The sequence below is a fragment of the Tasmannia lanceolata genome, unplaced genomic scaffold (genome assembly GCF_043159265.1).
Source record: "Tasmannia lanceolata isolate RefF3 unplaced genomic scaffold, GAP_Taslan_0.1 ptg000029l, whole genome shotgun sequence".
NCBI lineage: Eukaryota > Viridiplantae > Streptophyta > Magnoliopsida > Canellales > Winteraceae > Tasmannia > Tasmannia lanceolata.
Window position 1 is genome coordinate 8,451,529 of NW_027518706.1, and position 24,543 is coordinate 8,476,071.

Consider the following 24,543-nt stretch of genomic DNA (forward strand, 5'->3'; position numbering starts at 1 on the left):
AAAAGGGTGCACCATGTAAATCATCTCCATAGGATGATCCTAAACAATTTTAGACATATTTTGGACCCAGAACTCTGCATAGCACACATGCATAATGAAGAAAACCATTGATTTGCTAATCCACCATCAATTTATACAATGGTTTGATCCTATTCTGGTTAAAACACTAGATTTTTTTAATTTTTTAAAATCTACAAGGGTCAAATACCTCTTGTAACTCTGGTGTGTTGTGAGATCTTGGGTCCAAAACTATTTTGATCACTAGGGTCCTCAATTCATTCCTTGTTTTAGTTTTTACAATAGGTCATCTTCATTACAGGCATGATGAAAATTTCTTTAGAAGCAAAGTTATGAAAATAATATTAAGTTACCATACAAATTTAGTAGATATACCTGTTCAATAATTTACTGCAAAATGGAGAGCTCCTTTGTAAATTGAAGCCTTATTTTGGCCCAAAGCAAGAAATGGAAAAGAGCCAAAATTTGAAGTTCATGCAGACACATTTATCATGTATGAAAGAGGATCAATTCAGTAGCCCAAGGAAGTTCGGAAATCATATTCGAAATTTTTGCATGCCCACTCCAATTGGTACAATCAATGAAATCTAAGCCTTGAGGTAGAGAGGTTTCTAAGAGATAAGGCCGCATAAGGTAGTTCTCGGGCCCCATTGGGTTAAGGACTCTAATGAGGCAGAAATGGGAGTGTTGGTACTTGCTACTGGGATCAGGTTCATTGAAAACAATGACCTGGTTAGTCTTGTAGGGGAGGGGGACTCCCTCAATGTTATTAGATGGGTGATCGGTGCTCGAACCCACCCGTGGAGGTTCGCGGAGTTGAAAGACGAGATTCAGGATAGTGGAGAATTGTCCTGTTCAGTCCCGACTCCAGGCATGTTTTGGGATTTGCTAATGGAGAGGCAGATCGTATCGTTCGGTCTAGAGTTGGTAGGACGAGATACATTTTTATATACTTTTGATAGAAGGATTTCTCTACCAATGTAGTCAACCCCATTCGTTAGAACAGCGTCCATTAAGTCTCTGCACCTATTCTTCTTTTGATTATCGCTTTCTGAACCCTTGTTTTTCTGAAAAGAAGATTTGGCTCATGATTGCCCATTTTTAATTCCCAGGTTCCTCTGAATTTGGGAGTTAAAAACAATCATTTCCCCTTTCAAAAACAATCAATGAAACCTAAATTTAGGCCCAAATAAAATGTCATTTATCAAGTCAGGGGTTGTCAGATCCATGGTTTTAAATTTCACCCGAAATCCGAAATTTCGGGTTTCGGTGGAGACCGAAATAGCACATAACCGAAACGTGTCATTATTTCGACCGAAATTTCGTTATTTTCGAATTTTAGGGATTTCCACCATTTTTTTTTTAATTATTTAATAATTACCCCGAAATTTCAGGGATTTCAATAACTAATAAAATTTTCTTTTTAATTTTCAGTCGGATTTCGAGCGACGTGGAAACCGGTAACGAAACCGAAATTTAAAACCTTGGTCAGATCCAACCAACATAAGCAAGACTGAAAGTATTGACATGACTGAAGAATTCTCAAGGACTAACTGCACTGTACAGATTTTAAAAGCACAAGGAGAGCCACAAAGTGAAGTTTTAGGTTGGGTTTGGATGTACTCACAGCTTGAAAGACAAGAGGAAATGATCAAAACTATAAATGTTCTAGAAAGAAAACCAGCTCAAGTTTTGAAGTTGAGCTGGTTAATGTTATGAAGGGTACTTTGGAAAGGAACACTTAAAGCAACAAAATGGCCACAAATTTGGAAATTACAATTTCAGTCAGTGATGATCTAGAGGAGAAATTAGGTATTATTCTTAATTACGTATCAGGATATGTTTCATACCAACATACATGTGGCTTATTTGCCTATGATAAACCCTCTTGTGCTTAAACAAATCAAAAGAACAACAAAATAAGAAAAAGACAAAAATGGAGGAATATCTAACTTCCTATTCGCTCTATTTACACAACATTTAGGTTACCACAGCAATGATATTCATGCTTTATGTGATGACAGTAGGCTTCTCTCTACCAGTGAACTCCTTCAGTTTTGAAATCGACAATGCCATATCTGAAACATCACAAGGCCAAATAATAAATACATCAGAAACTGCATGTCAAAATTGTCTCACTGAAATAGGAGAAAACAAACCTATTTTATTTATTTATTTTTATTTTATTTTTATTTTGACAAGGAAAACAAACCTATGAGTGGTTTCAATGCCATTTGAGCATCCATGTCGTGCCTAGAAACATCAGGCTCAAACTGTTCAACATAAATCCGAATGGTTGCTCCTGCTGAACCAGTCCCCTGCATGTGGGTAAGAGTACGCAAACCATCAACTCGAGAAATTTATTTTTAACCCAAAAGTAAGGGAAATGATATCGCCACAACCATGTTTTGATATTTTCACTAACCCATCTTGTATTTCAGTATTTAAAGAGCTGTCAAAAGGTTATTACAGTTCCCAAAAAGCTCTCAAAAGACAACTAAAAAGGAAAACACAAGCTGGGTCTGTGCAATTATTAAAGCATGGCCGTGCTGATATCATTTCCCTTGGTGCACAAAACAGATTCTATGATAAGAATACATACAGATAAACGAAATATAATCCTTGATCCGTCTGTAAAAACAAACCGAACGCCCTGCTTGGATGCAACACTTCCATCCACCTGATAATGCATTGCAATAATGGAAACTTAAATAATTTATTTCCAAGGGCATATTTGCAGCTAATGATAGCTGAAAAGAGCATAGAAATCATAGACACAAGACAATACAGATGTTGATTGGGCAGGCTTACCGGATCAGTGTATGTGAAATCATCCGCAAATTGAAGTACATAGCTTCCTATATTAGCACAACATTGTTAGGATTAGAATCATAGACATAATTAAGAATAGATTAGATGGTCAAAGAAATTTATAGTGCAGTACATACCGTACTTCTCACCCGCCTTGGCCTTAGAGACCAATTCTCCAAGATGCCCTATCATTTGATTGGCTCCTTCTGATTCACATTCCTGAATATATCTTAATCATAATCTATTAGGATGGAACCTTAGCTACTATAATTGATTGGAAGTGGGAGTCAGGACAGAATGAAGAAGTGAAATAATAGTCAGTTCCCAATTAAAAGTGCCTTGGAATCACAAGACTATTAAGCTGGAGCAGGGCCCCACATAGAATTCTGGTGACAATGGAATGGAGTAATTAAGATGGCAATGTTTACCTCATAGTCATATCTAGAAAAAAAGTTCCTTCCATAAGTTTTCCAATGCTGCTTAACAACATCTGACACTGAAATTAGTTTTTCTCCAGCCCTTTTATCCTTGTTACAGTAAGCAATGATTGAAAGCCAAGCCAGCACAGCCCTGCAAATTGAAGCAATAGGACTCTATCTTAAGGTATTGGAACAATTCCATGGAAACAGAGCAAGTACGACAAACAAAAACTGAACCTTTAGCCATAGAGAGAAAGCCCTCTGATGATTTACACTTGCATGAGTCAAATCTAGAGCAAGTAGGACAAACAAAAACTGAACCTTTAGACTGAACCTTTAGCCATAGAGACACAATCCTCTGATTATTTACACTTGCATGAGTCAAATCTCACCCTAATCATGCATACACAAATGCTACTTACCTATCATGAATGCAAGCATAAAAATGTAACAGAGGGCAAAAATTGTAGGAAATTTCATGAGAACTACCAAAGTTATGTAAATTTTGGAAACTTTCATGACATTTCCTCTTCATTGTTCAAGTCAGAGACACATATATTTATGCATACATACATTAAATATATATATATATATATATATATATATATATATATATATATATATATATATAATTGGTGCTTTAATTAATATACATTACGAAAATTGGGAATGAGTTGTCCCTCAAAAAGAGAAGATAATAAAAAAGAGATAAAAAATAGAATATATAGTGATAAATTCCTACATCCCCATTCTATAAAACGTGTGATAAATTCCTACATCCCCATTCTATAAAACGTGAGCACAGGGGCTTTGCCTCCCTCTTAAAACTATAGCTTCAACCCAGGGCACTTACTTCATCATGCTTGTTGGTCATCAAAAAGTGGTTTTCATTATCTTCGGTTGTGCGCGCCTGACAAAATGGGTCTGGGTTAGTGAATGGCGCCCTTGCTTCGACTCGCCCTCCCTTAACTAATTCTGAAATCCCCGTATCAAAAATAAATCATTTGATTCTGTATGGACCAGTTTGCCATTTTTTTTTATTAATCACCAACGGTTGGTTGGAACCCCAGAGGATGGTGGCTGAGTCTTCATGGCAATAGATTTTTGCCAAATCTTGCTTGACTGATAGAGGCAGAGGATTTCTCAAAGCAAGCGCGCACACATTACGAGAATTTGGAATGAGTTGTTCCTCATAAACAGAAGATGGTATAAAAGAGATAAAAAATAGAAATTTTTAAAGCATAAAAGATTAAATAACGTTTTCTCCAACAGCTTAAGCTTTTGGAGTAAACTGGGCAGTTTCACGGAGAACCATTTTGCTGCTCACTTCTGAAGAAGAGAGCAGCCACCTCAGATGAAATAAATGAATAAGACAAAATCTGCTAAAAAGTGAGCAACAAATAAGGTTTACCATATGCCATCCTTCTCACGGATGTGATCAGAACCTGTTCCAAAACTTTCTTCGCCACAAATAGACAACTTCCCAGCATCCATAAGATTACCAAAAAATTTCCATCCAGTAGGGACCTGAATCCAGGAGGAAACTTAGTTAATAATGTCCATTGATTGTGTGATTATATGGTAATATTAATGGAGAAAAAGTGTCCAAATAAATAGATGTCATCTGTAGAAAGTTCAACAATTCCAGTAGAGATCAAACCTCAAAGAAGGGGAGATTCAGTTTCTCTGCAACGCGATCAAGAGCCCCACTTGTTGGCATAGACCTAGCTAGACCCTGCAATTGAAAATGTTAAAATATTAAAATATTTCCCATTGTTAACAAAGTAAAAAAATGTAATCCCATGTTTGTGGCTAGGAAGAATGTAGAACGAGAATTTTTTTGCCTTGGGGCCATTTTGAAAATAAGGAATCGCCGCCTGTGAGTTTGCTGCGATAATAGCAACAGAGTCTGACGGAGTAACAAAAAAGCCTCCTCCGAGAATCATATTGCGGTCGCCATCTCCTGAATAACCAGTCAACTTTTGGTGTTACAACATAAATATTCTGAAACATCTGTGCTCATATTACAGATGGAGTAACTAAGGGAAAAGGTTGACAGAAATGAGAGTTTCATTATGGATAGTTCCAGGCAATGAACTTTCATATCATGTGACTTCACCAGTGGGATGTTGGAAATGACAAAGGAACCAAAATCTACCACTCGCTGCAGCTAATTCCAAGATAAAACCATGTTCAACGACTCATTTAATAAAATGCAGAGTATGTGCCTGATCTATGGGAAATTACATTGGATATCTATTCATGAATAATAAAATACCTAAGAATAGAGTACCCACTTGTGAGTGGTGAGGCAAGAAACCAAGACTCAAGGAAGAAAACTGTTGATGATACAACACAAGCTAGTTTTGAGGTCTATTTCAAAACAACCTAGCTTTGAGGGCATCCACATATGCTCCGGATTAATAACGAATAAAAAGCATTGTCTCCCATGTTTCTCCCTTGTTGAATTGTGATGCTTGTTCTTTTAGATACAACACAGGTTAAAGTATAAAAGATAAATAACGCCTTTCTCCATCAGCTTAAGCTTTTAGAGTAAACTCGTAGTTAACATGGTATCAGAGTCAAAGGTCTCGAGTTCAAGCAAAAATCCACATGCGATGGTTGGCCCAAAGTGGGACCACATATGCCACGTGTTTGCCAAGTGGGCCACACGTGCGGGGGAGTGTTAAAGTATAAAAGATAAATAACGCCTTTCTCCAACAGCTTAAGTTTTTGGAGAAGTTGGAAAGTTAACAAACACAAATAAGGTTAGTTACTCCAACAGATGTTTATCTCCAATAGTTATGCTAGCAGTAATAACAACACAAATAAGGTTAACATAGAGATTTTTCTCACATGTTGACAATTCTTTTTGGTCCAACTATCAAATGATTTTGAAAATTAGTGATCCTTTAGAGAGAATGCTTCTCCTAGAGTGTATTATTAATGTGAGGTAGAACCTTTGCTCTAGTGGTGAATGGCAATGATCTAAAGTGCAACAGTGAGTTAGCATGTTCAGGCATGCATTTCATAGAAGCCAATGGTTTTCATTTTTAACATTAACCAAGAGTAAGATGCTAAAAAAAGTGATAAAAAATCCACTACCCAAGCATTGTGATGGAACAAGTGATTTTCTTAGTTGATATTTAATATTTATATACAAGGTCATATACTAGATTAGAAGATAAGTTATTAAGGCGCAAACGGAAAAATGCGTATAACTTGAAGATCATGTCGAAACACCTTATACGTGAGACACTATAGCAACATGAGTTCGCAAGTCATCAAAACCAACACATAAAAATTTAAGTTTTCCTTCCTTTTTAATTGTCTAACATACCATCACTTGCTGCTCCAAAATCAGGCGCATTCTCACCATACATAATGTCAACTAACTCCTTTGCATACCTATTTCAAAATACAACAAAAAATCATTAATTTACAATAATTGAGAAGTCACCACCAAGGCAATAGTTTTTGTGTTCTTACGTAAGATTAGGGTCTGGATGACCATGCCCAAAATCTTCCAGTGGCATGCCATTTGCTATGGAACCCTGCACGGGTTATCTAACAAGCATAGTAAAATATTTCATGTACAGTAGGTGAGTGTTAATTTATTTGATTTCAGGAGATGCATAACATACTGGGTCTGCTCCAAGCCTATCAACAAAGATAGGTTTTGCATAAGCACCAGCAACTGCATGCATGGCATCAAATACAAACCTGAAAGGTTGCGCTTGAAATTAGATTATTCAAAGACATTAAAATTCTATTTTTATATAAAAGGTTTGAGTGCAGTAAATGCTTTCACAAAAGAGATTCAACAACTAGATTTCAGGATTGTCACAAAAATTATCACATTCATCAAAGCATAAACTTTTTTCTCCATTTTTTATTTATTTTTGTAACTAAACTGTAACTCGTGACTGAAATTGTGCAACATGGGGCATAACCCAATCAGCTACAGACCAACTCCATCAAATAACATATTTAGAACTGAAGAGCAAGTAAACTCTCATTGAAAGACCTTCTAGGAAACTTCAATCGTGAAAACATGATTTTTTTATTTTTTTTTTAAATTGACAAATATATTCATACCGGCAAAATTTACAATGGGGATCAGTAGTCCCGCCAGATTTACATAGTATGAATAACCCAGGAGCATTCTCCTTGGCCCAAAACGAAACCCATTATCCTTACATTACCCAATAGCCTTAAATGTATCAAATCAAACAAAAAATGCCATATTGTGGGGCCCCCCAAGTCGAGATCATGACCTGCCACATCACACAAACTTCTCCACCCCATTCCGAATTCGATTTTCAAAGATCCCGCTCAAAAGCCCAGAGTTATCATGCGCCCTCACCGTGTATAGCCAACCACCGAACAACATCGTCGGACCTCCGGCGACTTCCACCTCGCACCACCACCTCCAGTCTGACCTCCGTTTCCTCCACAAAAATCACCTCCGCCGAATGAGTCTCATCCATCACCACCTTCATCAAGATCCGGCAACCTCCTTTGCCACTAGCCACCACGCCCATCCTCAAGCCATCACCCATGATCTTGATTCCGGAAACCACAGCCTCCTACCGCCAAACCCATCAGCCGCATTGCTAACCGGCAATTCACAACTCCCATATCCTCCACGGCCTCCAAATCTGGTAATCCACGGCCTGAAAAAATAAGATCTCTCCGCCTATAGCAGGCCTTCCACACCTCCGGATCCAGCAACCCACGGCCATTCACGGCCTCTAGCAAACTCCGCGGTTTTCCTTGGTTCCAGATCCAACTTCACAGCCTCCACAGCTCCAGGTTTATCAAGAAATATATTTAAAAAAATCCGAATAAACTATGCATAGAAAACCAAAGATAAGCATAAATTACGTGAAACAAAATTAATGACCATTAACGACCAAGGAAAGTGGTGGGGCGAAGAAAATCAATAATGCTCTTCACTTTTTCAAGATCTGCTTCAACACCTTATGAAGAGACAATAAAACCAAGGAAAGTAACATTTCAACTAATGAAAGAACACTTCTTCAAGTTTATATAGAATTTCTCTATGGAGAACTCAATCACTTCTTGTAAATGAAAAATATGATCTTCCTTGGTCTTACTCTATACACGCATTTCATCAAAGTACACAACTAAAAATAGACCAATAAAGGCCGAAATATCTGAGTCATAATCCGAATAAAAGCGTTTGGTGTGGTATTGAGACCAAAGGACATAACCAACCATTCATAAATGTTGTAAAGTGTTGTACTATATCCAATGTAAATTTGGTATGAAGATGGTTAGGTTAAGTGTATGCTTTTTTTTCTTTATTATGTGCTCTCATTAAGGGAAGTTTGGTCATTGTAATAATATGAGTTAATAAAAGGCAAAGGAGTCTCATTCGTTCCTTATGCTCTTCACACCACATTTCCTATTTTCTTCTCAACTCTTTGTTCTCTATTTTTTGTTCCTTCATTCACTCTTAGCCTAAACAATCAACCATTATTGTGTCAGAGGCTCCTCTAGGCCAAGGTTTAAAATTTCGGTTTCGGTACCGGTTTCGGACCTTGAAATTTCAAAATTTCGGTCGAAATCTGGTACAAAACAAAAAAACAATATTTTATTCATTATTAAATTTCGGTGAAATATTAAATTCAAATTTCGGAAAAACCGAAATTTCGGCCGAAATAAATGACCATTTCGGTTTTGTGTGGTTTCGGTGTCGGTCTCCACCGAAATCCGAAATTTCGGATTTCGGTCGAAATTTAAAACCATGCTCTAGGCTAATATTTCTGCTCGTTTTCATCAAAGGTTCCAGCAAAGAAAAGAACCGAAGTAGATTTTTTCAAGTGGAAATGAAAAGGGTTTTCGCATTTTTGCACATCCAGAATTCCGGACATTCAGATTTTTGCACGCCTAGCTTCTGTACATAACTAGTTTGTTTACTGCTACTACAACCTTTGTTTTGTAGTTTTCTGCATGCCCTGTGGTATCATTCGCCACATGCTTGTGCTATGGTATCCTCTTCTCTATTATCGGTCCTTTTTTGGATAGTTTTGATCTACAAGCTTGTGCTTGTACTTGTGCTAGATTATCATTCACCTCTCTTTCGTACATTTTCAATTTTCCTTGACATTTCTTGATTGTTATCAATCATCCTTGGCTTTGAAACTTGATCAATTATGGTATTCAAGTATTCCTTCTCTTGAGGTGCCTGCCATCATAGAGATCAATCCTATTGATAGTTATAAATGAATGGGAACAGGAAATAATCCCACCACCATCACGACCATTAAGCTTTCCTCTTCCAATTAATTGAAATGGTCACATGCTATCACCCTATATGAGCAAGGACACATGAAAATGAGCCTACTTACTGGGATTACCCCACGGGCCAATCCCGACATGATTGACGCAGAAAAATGGATGCTAATCGCTCCATCATTCTTGGATGGATGTTTGACTCCATGGATCATTCCATTGCTAGGGTATAATATCCCAGTTTTTTCTTTAAGATTTGATGACATTTTATTCTTCATGTTCTCATTTTTTCAAACATTAGTAGATTGAGAAAAAAAGTTCTTCGGAGCAGATTATACATATATTTATAAACAAGTTGTTAGGACGTCCACAGAGAAGACTTAAGATGGCCTGAACTAACCTTTTCCTGTCCTACACGTTTCTAGCATGCCGACATTAATAAAGCAAAACCAGAAAATTGGCATTCGAATATTTCTAACATGTCCAAGACACAAATGAATTACACATTATGTTGTACGATAGGATTTTCATTTTCACAACAAATACCTGAAATCTGATCGAGAGAGAAGAGTTTTGATAAGCTGAAAATCAAATACATTCTGCACGGATAGAATTCCATACAACATTTAGTACATAAAGAAACATGAAAAACAATTATATAACTCAAACGAGGCTCTTATTTCTCATTTCGTACCTCCATTAGCTCCAAGTAATCAGAAACTGGATCTATAACTTCCACGGTGAAGTTTCCGTACTTAGTAACTCCTAGAGATGACAGATCAATATCTGGAACATCTGCCATCTTTATTTCAGAAATCTGCAGATAAAATTCCACCAGTACAATTCCAAATACCAAGGCTATGAGCCATAAGGTTTACAGAATTACAGATTAAGATTCTATTGCAAATACAGAGGGTGTAGAATATTATCCAATTGAATCTTCAGGATCTGATAAAATCTAATGTGTAACGAACTACCTTGTAGTCTTTTATGTGAAGTAATGAAATGAAATACAACTGCAGAAAGAACATATAAAGATAAATTCAAGGGAATTGGTGCTAAAAATAGCATGATAACTGCAATGGTGATTGCTGCATGAGTCTTATATTCAAGTTAGAATTTAAATGTCTTACACAAGGGCCATGGTTAGGTATGTTGGAATACCATTGTAAGTGATTTCATTAACTGGTGTAGATTTTTGGTAGATCTACAAAGAGCATTCAGATTTATCCAAGATTCAACCAAGAACCTTAGCAGAAATTTAACAAGAAATGAAGAAACCTAATAAGAGAACAGTCCAAAACAGAAAGTTGCTGTCCAAAACAGATAGTGAGCAGTAAAATTAAAATGCAGAAATCCGGTTGAGCATTGATGAAAATCAGAAAGAAAATGATCAAGAACAAGAGCACAAGGTTAGGAACTGAAAGTTCATTCAATTTGTATAGGTAAACAGCAAAGGGGGTATTTAGCTCAGTTGAAACCTCAAGCTGAGAGGAAGAAGAGGAGGAAGGCCCTCAAATTCCAGGATTTCCCCTCTACCATCACACAAAGATCCCTTTGCTTGTGGCCACAATCAGCAACCTCTTGTCCAAGCTGGAGTTCTAAACACATTTCCTTAAAATTTAGCAAAAAGTCGCCTAAATGTCAAATGACCTTCCCCTTTACAGTGGATGATTTCCCTCCTAATTTTAAAATTTGAGTTTCCCTCCTAATTACATAAGACCTCACTACATGGCCCCTCAATTGCTCATTTATTACAAGTATACCCTATTACAAATAAAACCTACACAAGAAAGGGAATTACAACTGTTAGAATAAGCTTATGTAGCCTAAGGGCATTATAGTCTTTTCATATTCTTCTCATAATAAATATATATGTGTGTTAGGGCAAGATGGCAAACACACAACATTTCATTCTCAAATCTCTCTGTTAACATGGTATCAAAGCCCTAGGGTTCCTCGATGCCCGAGGGACCTCCATTGAAGACCTCTTGTCTTCCTCCATTGAAGTCCATGCCCATGCCCTAACTCCTTCTTCTTTTTTTCTTTTTTTCTCCTCCCTTTTTCTCCGTACAAAACCCAACCGCTTCCCTGGTTGCCCCCTACCCAACATCTTCCTTGTTTGCCCCTGCGCGCCCCCTGAAAAACCCAACCTCTTCCATGTTTGCCCCTGCGCGCCCCCCTACATGCCCTCCCTTCTTTTTTTAAACATCTTTCCCCATCTTCTTTGACCTATAAGGGTAGTGTTCTTCTCTTCTAGCCGTCGAGTGTTCCTGCCCTACATCTTCCCGTTACATTTCTCACATTTTTTGTCGCGGCTCCGCTTTGTAACATTTTTCTTTAATTCCTACTTGATGACTTAAGCTTTGTCTCTATGTTTCGTTGTAGTTCCACAAGTATGAGGCTTCGTGCTTGTTCTTTTGGGGTCCTTCTTCAGGCAGATGTTTGTGGTTTTTCCTTCTGATTGTTTATCTCCGTGGTGATTTGCTTGCCTATATTTGGCTGCCCTTTTCTGTGGGTGTCTGTGATTGTTGTGGTGTGTCTTGTCTGGTCTGCTTCACCGACATCCCATTTGAGTTTTGGTGTTTATTATCGCCTTGCCATCAGCTTCTTCCTCCGGTTCATTTCCGGTGTTGGTAACCTCTATGGCATCCATTAAATTGGATGGTGCTAATTACCCTGCCTAGAGTCGTTATGTTCACCTCTATATGCGAGGTCAGGGCAAGTTACGTTTCCTCACGATGGATCCTCCGAATCCAAAAGATGCTAGGCATGATAAGTGGAGTCAGGAGGATGCTCAGCTCCAGTTTCTTCTCTGTCAGAGTATGGAACCAAAGATTGCGAGCCACATGTTATTTCTGGATACATCACGGGCAGTCTGGTTGCGTGCTGAGACACTCTATTCCGGCAGCAACAATCTCACGCGGACTACTGATGTTTACAGTGACTTCTTTCGTATCTCGCGTGGAGATAAGACCGTCGCTGAGTACTATTCGGATTTTGTTGGTCTTTGTGAGCAGTTTGATATTTATCATCCACCGTCCACCGACCTTAAGGTCTTGGCTCAACAGAAGAATGAGCTTCGTACTACTCGGTTTTTGGATGGCTTAGGGCCTGAGTTTGTCTCTCTTCGGCAGCAGATCCTTGGGTTAGGCACGCTCCCATCTTTGGATGAGATCTTTTCTCGCGTTCAACGCGCTCTACGTATCAATCCGGCTATATCTATTGCTGGTGACCAATCCGCCTTTGCTGCCCAGTCTGGTTCCTTTCGGAGCACTCGTGATAGGGGTCATGGTCGCGGTCGTCGCGGACAGGGCTGTGGCTTTGGCCGAGATTCAGGGGGAGGCCGTACTTATGGGGGTCGTGGCTCACATTATTGCAGTCATTGTGACATGGAGGGTCACACTATTGATTTCTGTTACGATCTTCATCCCGAGCTGCGTCCCGCTCGAGCCGCCCACTTCGCTTCTGAGACACCTGCTGCACCTATTCCTGCTACCTCAGACACCATGGTCGTCTCTCGGACCGAGTATGAGTCACTTTTGCGCCTACAGGAGAAAGGGAAACAACCGGCTGCTCAACTTGCCACAGAAGGTAGCAACCCATCTTGCTCCCTTAGCCACTCTGCTTCCTGGCTCATTGATTCTGGTGCCTCTCATCATATGACCGGTAACAGTATACTTCTTAGTTCCTTTACTTCTTGTGCTCCTACTAAGATGGTCACCTTGGCCAATGGGGCTCGATGTCCTATTTCAGGCACTGGGACTGTTACAGCCACCTCCCACTTATCCTTATCATCTGTACTCTGTGTTCCTACTTTTTCCTGCAATCTTCTTTCTGTTAGTCAACTTACTAATCACCTTAATTGTTCAGTAACATTCTTTCCGTCTTATTGTGTTTTTCAGGACATTGCGACTGGGAAGAAGATTGGCTCGGGGCATGAGACAGATGGCCTATACTACCAGGATGATGCTATCACTCCCACGGCGTTTAGTACCTCAACAGATTCCTTTATGTGGCACTGCCGGCTCGTTCATCCTTCTCTTGAGCATCTCCAACGTTCTTCAGTTGTTTCTAGTGTTATTAGTCCTTTTCATTGTGAGTCCTGTCAGTATGGAAAACACCATCGTGTTTCCTCCCCGTCTCGTTCTGTTAGTCGTGTAAGTAGTCCTTTTGAGTTAGTGCATTCTAATATTTGGGGTCCATGTAGTACTCCTTCTATGTTTGGTGGGAAGTACTTTGTTATTTTTGTTGATGATTTTTTCAGGATGACCTTGCTTTATATCATAAAGGATCGTTCTGAGGTGTTTTCTGCATTTATTTTATGCTAAAATTACAAATCAATACTCATGTTCCCTTAAATGTTTACGTACTGATAATGCCCGTGAGTATTTTCTAATCGGCACGGTTTTCAGGAGTTTCTTTCTAGTCGTGGAATTATTCATCAGTCGTCTTGTGCTCGCACTTCACAACAGAATGGTGTTGCCGAGCGGAAAATACGATATCTTGTAGATATAGCTCGCACCGTTCTGTATCATATGCATGTTCCCAAATCTTTTTGGGCTGACGTTATGCTTACAGCCTGCTTTCTGGCTAATCGTCTACCATCTTCAGTTCTTAGCAATCGGTCCCCTTTTTCGGTGTTACACCCTTCTGGGGATCCGTTTCCGTTACCACCCAAGGTGTTTGGCTGTGTTTGCTTTGTTCAGGATCTCACTCCAAGACTTGATAAATTGGCCCCAAGGGCAATCAAGTGTGTTTTCCTGGGTTATTCACGAATCCAGATGGGTTACCGATGCTACAGTCCTCAGCTTCGCCGTCAATTTATCAGTGCTGATGTCTCCTCTTTTTAGGATACTCCATACTTTCCTGCTTCCTCTTCTGTACCGGTATCTCCTCCTCCGTTGCCGGTTCCAAGTCTACCACAGGATCCGGTTCAGCGTCCCTTCCAGGTATATATACTCGCAAGCGTTCTACTACTTCAGTTGAGCCTTCTTGCCCTGCCATCTCTTCTCAGCAAGCAAGTCCTTCTTTACCCTCACCCTCTGATGATGCTGCTCAGGTTGATGATTCTCTTGATGCCCCCATTGCGAGATGTACTCGTTCTCGTACCACTCATCACCCTATTTTTGATGCGGTAAGTTATGCTCGGTTATCTCCTTCGTATACCGCATTTATATAATCTTTGTCATCGATTTCTATTCCTCCCTCTGCTCGAGAGGCTATGCTTGATTCGGGATGGCGGGCAGCTATGGAGGCTGAGATGGATGCTTTGGCCACCGTCAAATACCTACCTGATGGCTCTGTTGAGAGGTTAAAAGTCCGTCTTGTTGCAAAGGGCTTTACTCAGACTTATGGGATTGATTATGTTGAGACATTCTCTCCAGTGGCAAAGATTCCGTCCATCCGTGTATTGATTTCTTTGGCCGTGAATCAGTCTTGGCCACTATATCAGTTGGATATCAAGAATGTGTTCCTCCATGGTGATTTGCAGGAGGAGGTGTATATGGAGCAACCACCAGGGTTGCAGCATACCGTCTGTAAGCTTAGAAAGGCGATTTATGGTCTTAAACAGTCTCCTCGTGCTTGGTTTGTGAGATTCAGTGAGGCCATCCTACGATTTGGTATGAAACAGTGTTGTAGACCATTATGTGTTCAGCTCTCAAAGCGAGGATGGTCTGATTCTCCTGGCAACGCCTTAAAGATTTCCTTCAGAATGAATTCAGCACAAAAGACCTTGGCGGTCTGAGATATTTTTTAGGTATTGAAGTGGCACATTCACAAAGGGGCTATCTTTGTCCCAAAGGAAGTATGCTCTTGATATTTTGGAAGAAGCAGGTCTTCTGGGGGCAAAACCTGCACAGACTCCTATAAATCTGAATGTCAAGCTTTCACCTGATCAGGGGAAGCCACTAGACGATCCTGGTCGATACAGACAGTTAGTAGGACGGTTGATCTATCTCACAGTCACTCGTTCAGACATTGCATATGTTGTTGGTATGTTTAGCTAGTATATGAGTGCGCCTCGGACATCACATTGGTCAGCTGTGATTCAGATAGTGAAGTATCTGAAGAAAGCTCCCGGGAAAGGTCTTCTCTTCCGGAAGCATAACCATTTGAGAATTGAAGGATACTCTAATGCAGACTGGGTTGGATCTCCTACTGACTGGTGATTTACTGATAGCTATTGTACCTTCATAGGTGGAAATCAGTATCTTGGAAGAGTAAGAAGCAGGACGTTGTGTCTCGATCCAGTGCAGAAGCATAATACAGGGCCATGGCTTACACCAGCTGTGAATTAATTTGGCTACGATCGTTTATGTCAGAGATTTGATTCTCATACTCCTCACCTGCGTCCCTCAATTGTGACAACAAGTCAGCCATTCACATAGCTATGAATCTAGTATTTCACGAACGAAATAAGCATATAGAAGTGGATTGTCACTTTATTCGTCACAGGATTCAGACAGGCCAAATTCAAACCGAGTTCACTCGAACGAATGATCAAATTGTTGACATGTTTACCAAGTCGTTGAATGGAGTCCGATTGAATGATTTATGTAACAAGCTGGGCATATATGACATTCATACTCCAGCTTGAGGGGGAGTGTTAGAATAAACTTATGTAGCCTAAGGGCATTATAGTCTTTTCGTATTCTTCCATAATAAATATATATGTGTGTGTTAGGGCAAGATGGCAAACACACAACATTTCATTCTCAAATCTCTCTATTAACAACAACCAATTACCATTAAGGTTTATTACAACTCTATCCCTCCCACACTATTCTTGCTAGAATAGGCCCTTTTGATACTTTGACCGGGACCCGTCCTCATCATCCTCCGTTCTTAGAAAAGAGCTTTCCCACAAGCTCGTACCCATCCTGACTGAAGGGGTATAGACCTAGGTCAATGGGCAAATTGGGCTGTCATCCCTCCATACTCATCATTCGAAAAAAAAAAAAAAAAAAGGAAAGAAAGAAAAAACCCTCCATACTCAGCCAAAGCAAATGTGATGCGGTGTTGGGATCAAACTAAGGATAACTAACAAAGATAAGGATAACTATTTAGCAAACAAAATCCTTAAGATGACCTGGTTTCCGAAGACTTCTCTTAGGTTGGACTCTTTCTTCCACATAGCTCCTTACACCATTGCCTCCACGGACCTCACCCTGAAGCACTTCACCACGGAACATGTGAACCCCGCCACTAAGGCGTTCATGACGACATTGTGGGCCAGTAGCTGGTGAAGAGGCAAAAAACGGCAACACAACTTTCCTTGGCATAGCTTGAGAAACAAACTTGCTAACATTATCGTCACTGGGCATGCAGGCCCCACATCTGAAGGGAAGAGCTTGCCATTGCAGGCAATCAAATGAATAGATTATAACAAGGGGCCAGCTGTTTTTCTTTTTGAAAATGGTAGCCAAATATATTAAAAGAAATGACCGAGATGGTCAAGATACAAAGCAAAAGAAAGAAAAAGGAAAATGAGAGAACATACAACAAAAAAGAATTAAGGGGGAAGAGCATCAAAAAGAGATAAAGCCTCCATTGATACTCCATCTCTCGCGAGGCGATCGGCCACTGTTGCTGGGCAAACAATAGCGTCAAGACCATAAACCATCTCCTACTTAGGATTTTCCTAAGACAAAGGCTTACCTAAAGTCGCATTCTTTATTAACCACCCACTTAAGTTTGATGGTTTTTTCCCTCTAGATAGGAACCCTAAAACGTCGACAAGTTGGACCTACCTCCTGATCATCCAGTTGTTACAATAACTCAATAGTCGGAATGGAGGTCGGCGACAATGGCGATCCTCTATTGGTATCGGCCATCGGGGATGGAGATATCCCCGCCAATAACCACCTTTTATATGGCACGGTTCGCAGCTGACCTTCTAGCGAGCTTCCTACCCAACAACTCCTTGTATGGAGCAACCACAACTGATATGCTACCCATCATCGGAGATCCCAAAGTTCTTAAACTCAGCCCAACAATAGTAGGCACCGATTATGCAGGCGGGTATAACAACCAAGTTATCAAGGATGTGCTCGAATACTCTTAAGGATGCTGTGGAAGCACAACCTATGCAGTCCAACTCCACTTCCATCTCAGGATGAGTCTCAAATGAAGGCGTAAAGCTCCACCGGCAGCCAAGTTGTGTCAATTCAACCAAGCATTGTCGTCACTGGAACCACACATAGCACATAAGTACAAGAGCCAAGGATTTCACGAATTTGGAAATAAGATGGGCTTTGTGGAAAGTAGAGCTCCAACTTTCTCCACCGCAATGTATGTCTCCCAAATCCCAGCTCTCAGCTGAGCCATAAATAGGAGGAATAAGGTGCCATCCTAGGAAAGGCATTGACAGAGGAAGAGCCCTTGACCAAGACTGGAGATGGATATTTGTCTCTTCTAAACCCTCTTCACTTATTCGAAGAACATGATGTCTGATGGTTCCGAAGCGAGAAATCTAGTCACATGGCATTATTTTAGGATATTCAAAGCTGAGTTTGGATGCCTCCTCCGGGACTACTAGCTGTTCTTTCCCTCCCAAGTTCAGGAAGTATGGATTGGACTGATTTAGATAAGGAAAAGCACAGAAAGACGAAACTACCTTCATCTATGCTCTACAACAGGGCAATATAACAATCATTGTAGATGATTTTTCAAAAAGTATATCCATAGATGTATGTTTTACAATTCTATTTCTACCCCCATACGTAAGACAAATTGATCACATTCAAGTTTAAATGACTGAATTACCCTTTCTATGCAAGAAAATACATTAGAAAGGGACGCAAAGGATTACGAACATACGGCAAGTGTGTTTCCATATATCTTGTCCGTGATGGATTCAGGTGCTGGTTGCCCACTGTTGTAGTTGAACTGCGAATAAGGAAACAACATGAGTACAACTAAGAAAACATACAAAAAGAAATAAAAAAACATTAACTTCTAGAAACACAAAAAGAAATAAACTCCAAGCATAGAATGAAAAAGACCTCACAATAAGTTGAAACACATCATTTATGTGCAGCAAAATGACTCAGGTTATAAATTTGAAAAGACTAAGCTGAAAAGCAGTACCGCAAAAATATAGGCATGATAGAGAAATTAGAAATTCCAAAATTAATGTAGCTGGACATTCCTGTCAAAAGGTTCACTGAGGTAGTGCAATGTGGGGACCACAGTCCAACCAAGATTCAACTTATAGTATGCTAAGCTCAAACCCCCATGAAACAGCAGAAAAAGAATATAAAACTATAAAAGTAGGGACGGAAATATGTTGATTGTGAAGCATGTCAGCAAGTGGTCCCACACATTTCAAATTACACAAAACTTGGGGACTCTGGTCATTTTTAAATATTGTCAAATTCCCTAGATTTTTGGAGATTGTTAGATTGCATTTTAAAACTCACATCCATGCTCAAACCATAGGAATACTATGGAGCTGATTTGAAGTTAATTTCATTCAAGAGATCTTTCAGCAGCGAAGAGCAGCAAAGATCAAGTCAGAATGAGAATGAAGCTTAGGGAAGAGACAGTTTGGGTTGGAATTGGAAAGAAAGATTTTGGAAACTTTTACTAGTTTTCAAACCAGTAAAATCTCAGAATTCAGGATTGTGTTCATAGTGGTCCTTGATGGAATGCTAATTTGGCATTTATTGAGCATCACTTTTATAAAAAAAAAAGGAAGGAAGCATCACTTATTTTTTTAGAAGTTGATGTAACATATGAAAAGGAATTTATTTGTATTAGGAGTTCAATTTAGGATGGTTTGAGCCCTATTGATAGATACTATTGCACAGCTTTCTGCATCCTACTTTTCTGTTGTGCTTCGGTTATATATGAAGGTCGTGTGAGAATAGGGCACAGTTTGGGGCTTCTGGTTTTCATAATTATGTTTGCTTCTCTTTATTTTTTCTTTCTTTTCATCTTCATCTTCAAAGTGTTGATAAAGTGGTATTAGAGCATGTTCATCATTGGGATTGGCATGGAATTTTCTGAATACTACAAATATTCAATCACGGTGACTTCCGATCTTTTTGACTTATCAAGCTAGTCCAAGTGCTGCATCAAATCAAAGATATACGTGACAAGAGGAGACACAACTCATAAATAGACAGGTTGATCCTTAGCAAGGGGCTTGATTTGTGCAAAGAGAGGAAGAGAAGAAAAGAAGATGTGCAAAACCCTCCTAATCCATGTGATGTGCAAGTTTAACGACCCAAAGAGATTCATGCCCATGATCAATACACCCAGCATCAGCTTGAAAAGAAAGATCGAGATCATTTGAACCATCCATCCGTAGATAAAGGAAATTTGATGATCAGACTAGTTGTAGGGGAGAGCATCAAATATCATGTGAAGTTACCGCATCTTGATGGACAATTACATCCGGAACATATACTAGGTTGGCTTATAGAGAAATCCTTAGCGAGGAAGATAGAAAGTCAAACTTGTAACTCCTAAGTTGAGGTCTAGGCAGCCGCATGGTAGGGATTAGATCCAAGTCATTTGTGTGTGACAACGAATGCCAAAGATTTGTGGAGGAATAAGAAAAGACTGCAATAGAAATGTCTTCCATCAGAATACTTTTGTGGATTGTACTCCTAGTACCATAATTTTCTGCAAGGACATCACTGGGACAATGACACAAATAGTTTTATCAATTCTCAACATGGAATGACTTTTTCTAGAAACAGAAAAACAGTTGGTCCACAGATTCATGGATGAACTTTGAATCCAAAACTGATTATTGGACTCAAATTAATGTTGAATTTTGAGTGCAATAATCAGTTTCGGACTCACTATCAGTTCTCAAAATCCAAAACAAACAGGGCCTAAAGTGATTAGGAGATTTTTACTAGTTTTCAAACAAGTAAAATCTCATAATTCAGGGCTGTTTTCATATGTTAGATTTCGTGTTTGTTAATTTTAATTATTTTAGAAGTATGGTAAAAAAGAAGCTTATTTATAGGAGTCGAATTTAGGGAGTTTTGCAGTCTATCTTTAGGGACTATTGCAGCGTTTCTGGCATGTTATTTTTCAGCTGGAGTATTATCTATTAATAAAATTTGTTTGGATATAGAGCTTAGTTTGGGGCTTTAGTTTTAGCTAATTTTGTTTGCTTCTCTTCTAGTATCTTCTTTCTTGCCAATTTAAGGATATGTAGAACATCTGGCATAAGTGATCTAAGACACCTTCAGTGGGAAATAACGTGAAACCAGTTACATAAAATAGCAAAGTTTTAGTTAATGTCACCCCATAAAAGCAATCTCACCAAAACCAGTAGTGTGACAGAGCATTATTAACAGTTCACCTTGATACCCCAGTCATATTCAGGTCCACCAGGATTATGGCTTGCACTCATTATAAAACCACCATTGGCCTGTCAAAAAACATCAAAAAAATAAGCAATTCACCTAATTTTAGTATCACCATACGACAAACAAGATGATTTTAGTATAGACACCCAAATGCTGACAGCCTAAATGGGAATAAAATCGTATGCATGCCTTTCGCTTCCGAATTACAGCTGAAACAGCGGGTGTTGACATAAGACCCTCCCTGCCATAAGAGCATTTTATCATCATTTTCATCTCAGAAATCATGCAAATATAAATATGCATAGGCCTCAATAAACCTATTTTAAATACACGAAAACCCAAGTAGCAGAGCTGAATAACTGCTCACTCCCGCCAAATTCCTCCATAAAACAAAAGCATCGAATAAAAATTAAAATGTTCTGGAACTTTTTATCATCGGTTTTACGAATACCAGATGTAGAGATCAAAGTTACACAAATGTCTGTTTCAAAAGCAGCATTTTTACACTAGGATAATATGGAAAACATACATGCTAAGCTCATGAAACAAAGGCCAAAGGAACACTTATAAAGACTTCCGGGAAGTATGCATGTTAGGAAACAACAATTTAGCCAGACCATATGGAACATTTTTCTCCTTTAAAGTAATATAAAGCTAATAAAAAAGAATTTTATCAAGAAAATCGGGATCTTCTATTTCTCGCACCTAGGATGAAACTGGCAATGACCATTTAGAGTGAAGTTTCTTTTAACATAATTTATTTACAGATTAGAAGAATGAGTTACTTGTTTCCATGTTTGTTTAAGGCATAAGTTATTCTAAACATGTGATCATAGTAGCAACACATCAAATATGGAAACATATACATTACATTTTCAGTTACTAAATTTGTTCGCGAACATGCAAATTTGGTGCAGATTGGATATGATGTATTCGACATGAATTTTCAACCAAAAATAACTAAACTACTGACCTGCCAACCAGAATCTTGCCCACACCATTTCCCGCAGCGATTTTGATAATGATCTGCATTTTTTTCATAAAACATGAAGAAAAAGGAATCAATTTCAGTACTCCTACGCGTATTAATAACAAAATAGAGCAATAGAACAAGAAAGTAAAAAAAAAAAAAATTTTAAAAAGAGTTTTGAGCCAACTGAACCGAGACCTGAGCAGCCTCGCGATTAAAGTAGCGACCATCGCCTCCTAACACAAGCAAACCGTCCTTGAAATCCTCCGGTGGCAAGGAATTAAACAATGCCTACAAAATGTGAAACACCGAGCATAAATAAATAAATAAATAAATATATATATATATATATATATATATATATATATATATATAGAGAGAGAGAGAGAGAGAGAGAGAAAACGGTTCCTACACATATGTGTAGATAAGTTATCTACACACTAGCTTAAAATACAGTGGGGGCCACATTATTTGGGTGATCCAAACCATTCATTTTTAAGGCCGTCACATAGATAGGGTGTCCACAAAAAATCAGATCCATAGGATCATCCTAACCGAGGCAAGAAATGGACTACTTTGTGAAGGTTTAAAGACATCCATTTTACCTCCACAAATCGTAGGGTTGGGATGATCCTATGGATCTGATTTTTTGTAGACACCCTATCTATGTGAGGGCCTTTAAAATGGATGGCTTGGATCACCCAAACAATGTGGGCCCCCACTGTATTTTAAGCTAGTGTGTAGAGAACTCTCTACACATATGTGTAGGAACCGTTTTCTCATATATATATATATATATATATAAACAAAATCAAGTCATTTTTTTAGCATCCCGAAGAAGTTACTATAGAACTCTTTGGATCATCTGTTATGGGCTCAATTAATTACTTCTTCGGATTTGGGAAAGGAGTAGTGGACAAAAGTGTTTCTGGTCGATCGACCAGATAAGTTATCTGGCTAGTCAACCAAAAACAGAGTGGAGACCACATTTCAATTTTTAACCTCCACAAATCTAAGGGTTAGGATCAAGGAAGCAGGATTCGTTCCCTGGACTGGGGAATCACGATTCCCCGGTACGCGAATCCGATTCGGGAATCGGTTCGAATCCCCGAAAATGGGAATCAGGGTTCGGATTCATCGGAACCCCGACTCCCAAATTATGGGAACCCCGATTCCCAATTTTTAGAACCGTGATTCCCTGCGATTCACAGGCGAATCTCCGGCAAATCCCGCTCCCAACCATCCTCGGAGCCTTCGATTCCCGCTTTCAAATCCCGAATCGAATCCCGCTTTCGATTCCCGCCTTGGCAACCTTGGTTAGGATGATCCTATGGAGCTGATTTTTTGTGCACAACCTATCTATGTCAGGGCCCATCAAATGAATGGTTTGCATCACCCAAACAATGCGGGCCCACTGTGTTTCTGGCAGACGGACCAGATATATAAATAGTAAAACTCCCCTTACTCTTTAGATAATATATGTATGAAGGCCACTGATATTTGCACTACCATGTTTTAATAATTGTTTATATACGCTACTGATGTTGGCAGTGCCATATTTTGATAATTGCACTAACTCATCTTGTCTTTTCTTTTTTAAACTGCTGTCAAATGTTATTACAGTTCCAAAAAAGCTCTGAGAAACCAATTAAACAAGAAAAGACAGGCTAAGTTTGTGCAATTATAAAAACATGGTAGTGCCTCTATATATTATATATAGGCCACTGATAGATAAAGGCCACTGATATTGGCACTACCATGCTTTTATAACTGCCCTAAAGCATCTTTACTTTCAGTAGAAACAACGGAAATCAAGAAAGTCCAAAATGCAAAGGCATACCTGAATCCAGTTCGCAAGGTAATTCTCTTCCTTGAATACTTTAACCTACCAACAAAACCCAATTCATTCATACCCCTAAACTACCAAAAACAATAAAATTTCAAAAACAACATTAAAAAAAAAAAAATCAATCAAATACCTTCTTCCTCAGGCCACTAGTTCCTGTCTTTTGCCCTTGGACTGGTTTTGTAGGCACAGATGTAACCTACAACTCAAAAAAGTCAGAATAAAAAAAAAAAAAAACTTACAAATCAGATTGAGAAAAGATAACCAAAGATTACCTTGATTTCTCCGGGCTCGACGATTGTCGTAGAAGAAGAAGAAGAAGCCTTGATAATAACCGAGGGTGAAAATTTCCGGCGAGAACACAGGAAAGAGGGGTTACAGAGCAGAGAAGAAGGCCTTGAAGTTAAGGAGGAGGATGAGGCGAGTTTATATGAAGAGGAAAAGAGGGTGTCTAATCTTAGGGCTACAGCCATTGTAGCTCTTTGTTTTTTTCTATCTTTGTGTTTGAAGATTTGATTTGAGATTAGAAAGAGGAAGACTAAACGCAAGGAGTGTGTATGTGACAATGGGAAATGAGGAAGAGATGCCACGTGTCACATTAGTCTATCTGTTTCACGTGGTACATGCTACGTGTGTCTGTGACATTGGGAAATGAGGAAGACTCTCACCGTCCGGGTCAATTCTAACGATTTTTTTTTTGGGGAGGGGGGGGTCCCACTTTTGTGTAAAAATTAACAGTTTAAGTCTTCTTGTGTGAACCCTGTTTAATGTTGTGGCGAGAAGACTAAGAATAATGTAAAATTGACGGTAATGAGCGGAGCAATATTAGGTCAAAAGACACATGGGCCCCCAAAAAGTGGGCCCACATCAACTTGAGCTAGC

General features: G+C 39.1%; 1 protein-coding gene across 1 annotated transcript; it reads right to left on the reverse strand.

Moving 5' to 3' along the window:
- Positions 1-1,815: 1,815 nt before the first annotated feature.
- PGM (phosphoglucomutase) lies at positions 1,816-24,216 on the reverse strand. Its single transcript, XM_077369572.1, has 22 exons — positions 23,937-24,216; positions 23,795-23,860; positions 23,656-23,700; positions 22,014-22,106; positions 21,819-21,871; positions 21,035-21,086; positions 20,839-20,907; positions 18,333-18,401; positions 10,204-10,326; positions 10,056-10,108; positions 6,893-6,971; positions 6,738-6,802; positions 6,589-6,656; positions 5,093-5,211; positions 4,909-4,983; positions 4,660-4,775; positions 3,258-3,399; positions 2,967-3,048; positions 2,830-2,876; positions 2,621-2,698; positions 2,231-2,336; positions 1,816-2,096 (listed from the first exon to the last, which is right to left on the reverse strand). Exons 1-22 carry the CDS (start codon positions 24,132-24,134, stop codon positions 2,029-2,031), a joined length of 1,866 nt encoding a protein of 621 aa, XP_077225687.1. The 5' UTR covers positions 24,135-24,216; the 3' UTR covers positions 1,816-2,028.
- Positions 24,217-24,543: the final 327 nt, after the last annotated feature.

Bases quoted from the DNA above. Each gene is read 5' to 3' on its own strand.
- PGM (XM_077369572.1), bottom strand. From the start codon at position 24,134: ATGGCTGTAGCCCTAAGATTAGACACCCTCTTTTCCTCTTCATATAAA. The intron at 18,402-20,838 runs GTGAACTGTTAA...CCTTATTCGCAG, and splicing joins AATATGACTGGGGTATCAAG to TTCAACTACAACAGTGGGCA. The intron at 2,699-2,829 runs GTAAGCCTGCCC...ATGCATTATCAG, and splicing joins ATTTCACATACACTGATCCG to GTGGATGGAAGTGTTGCATC.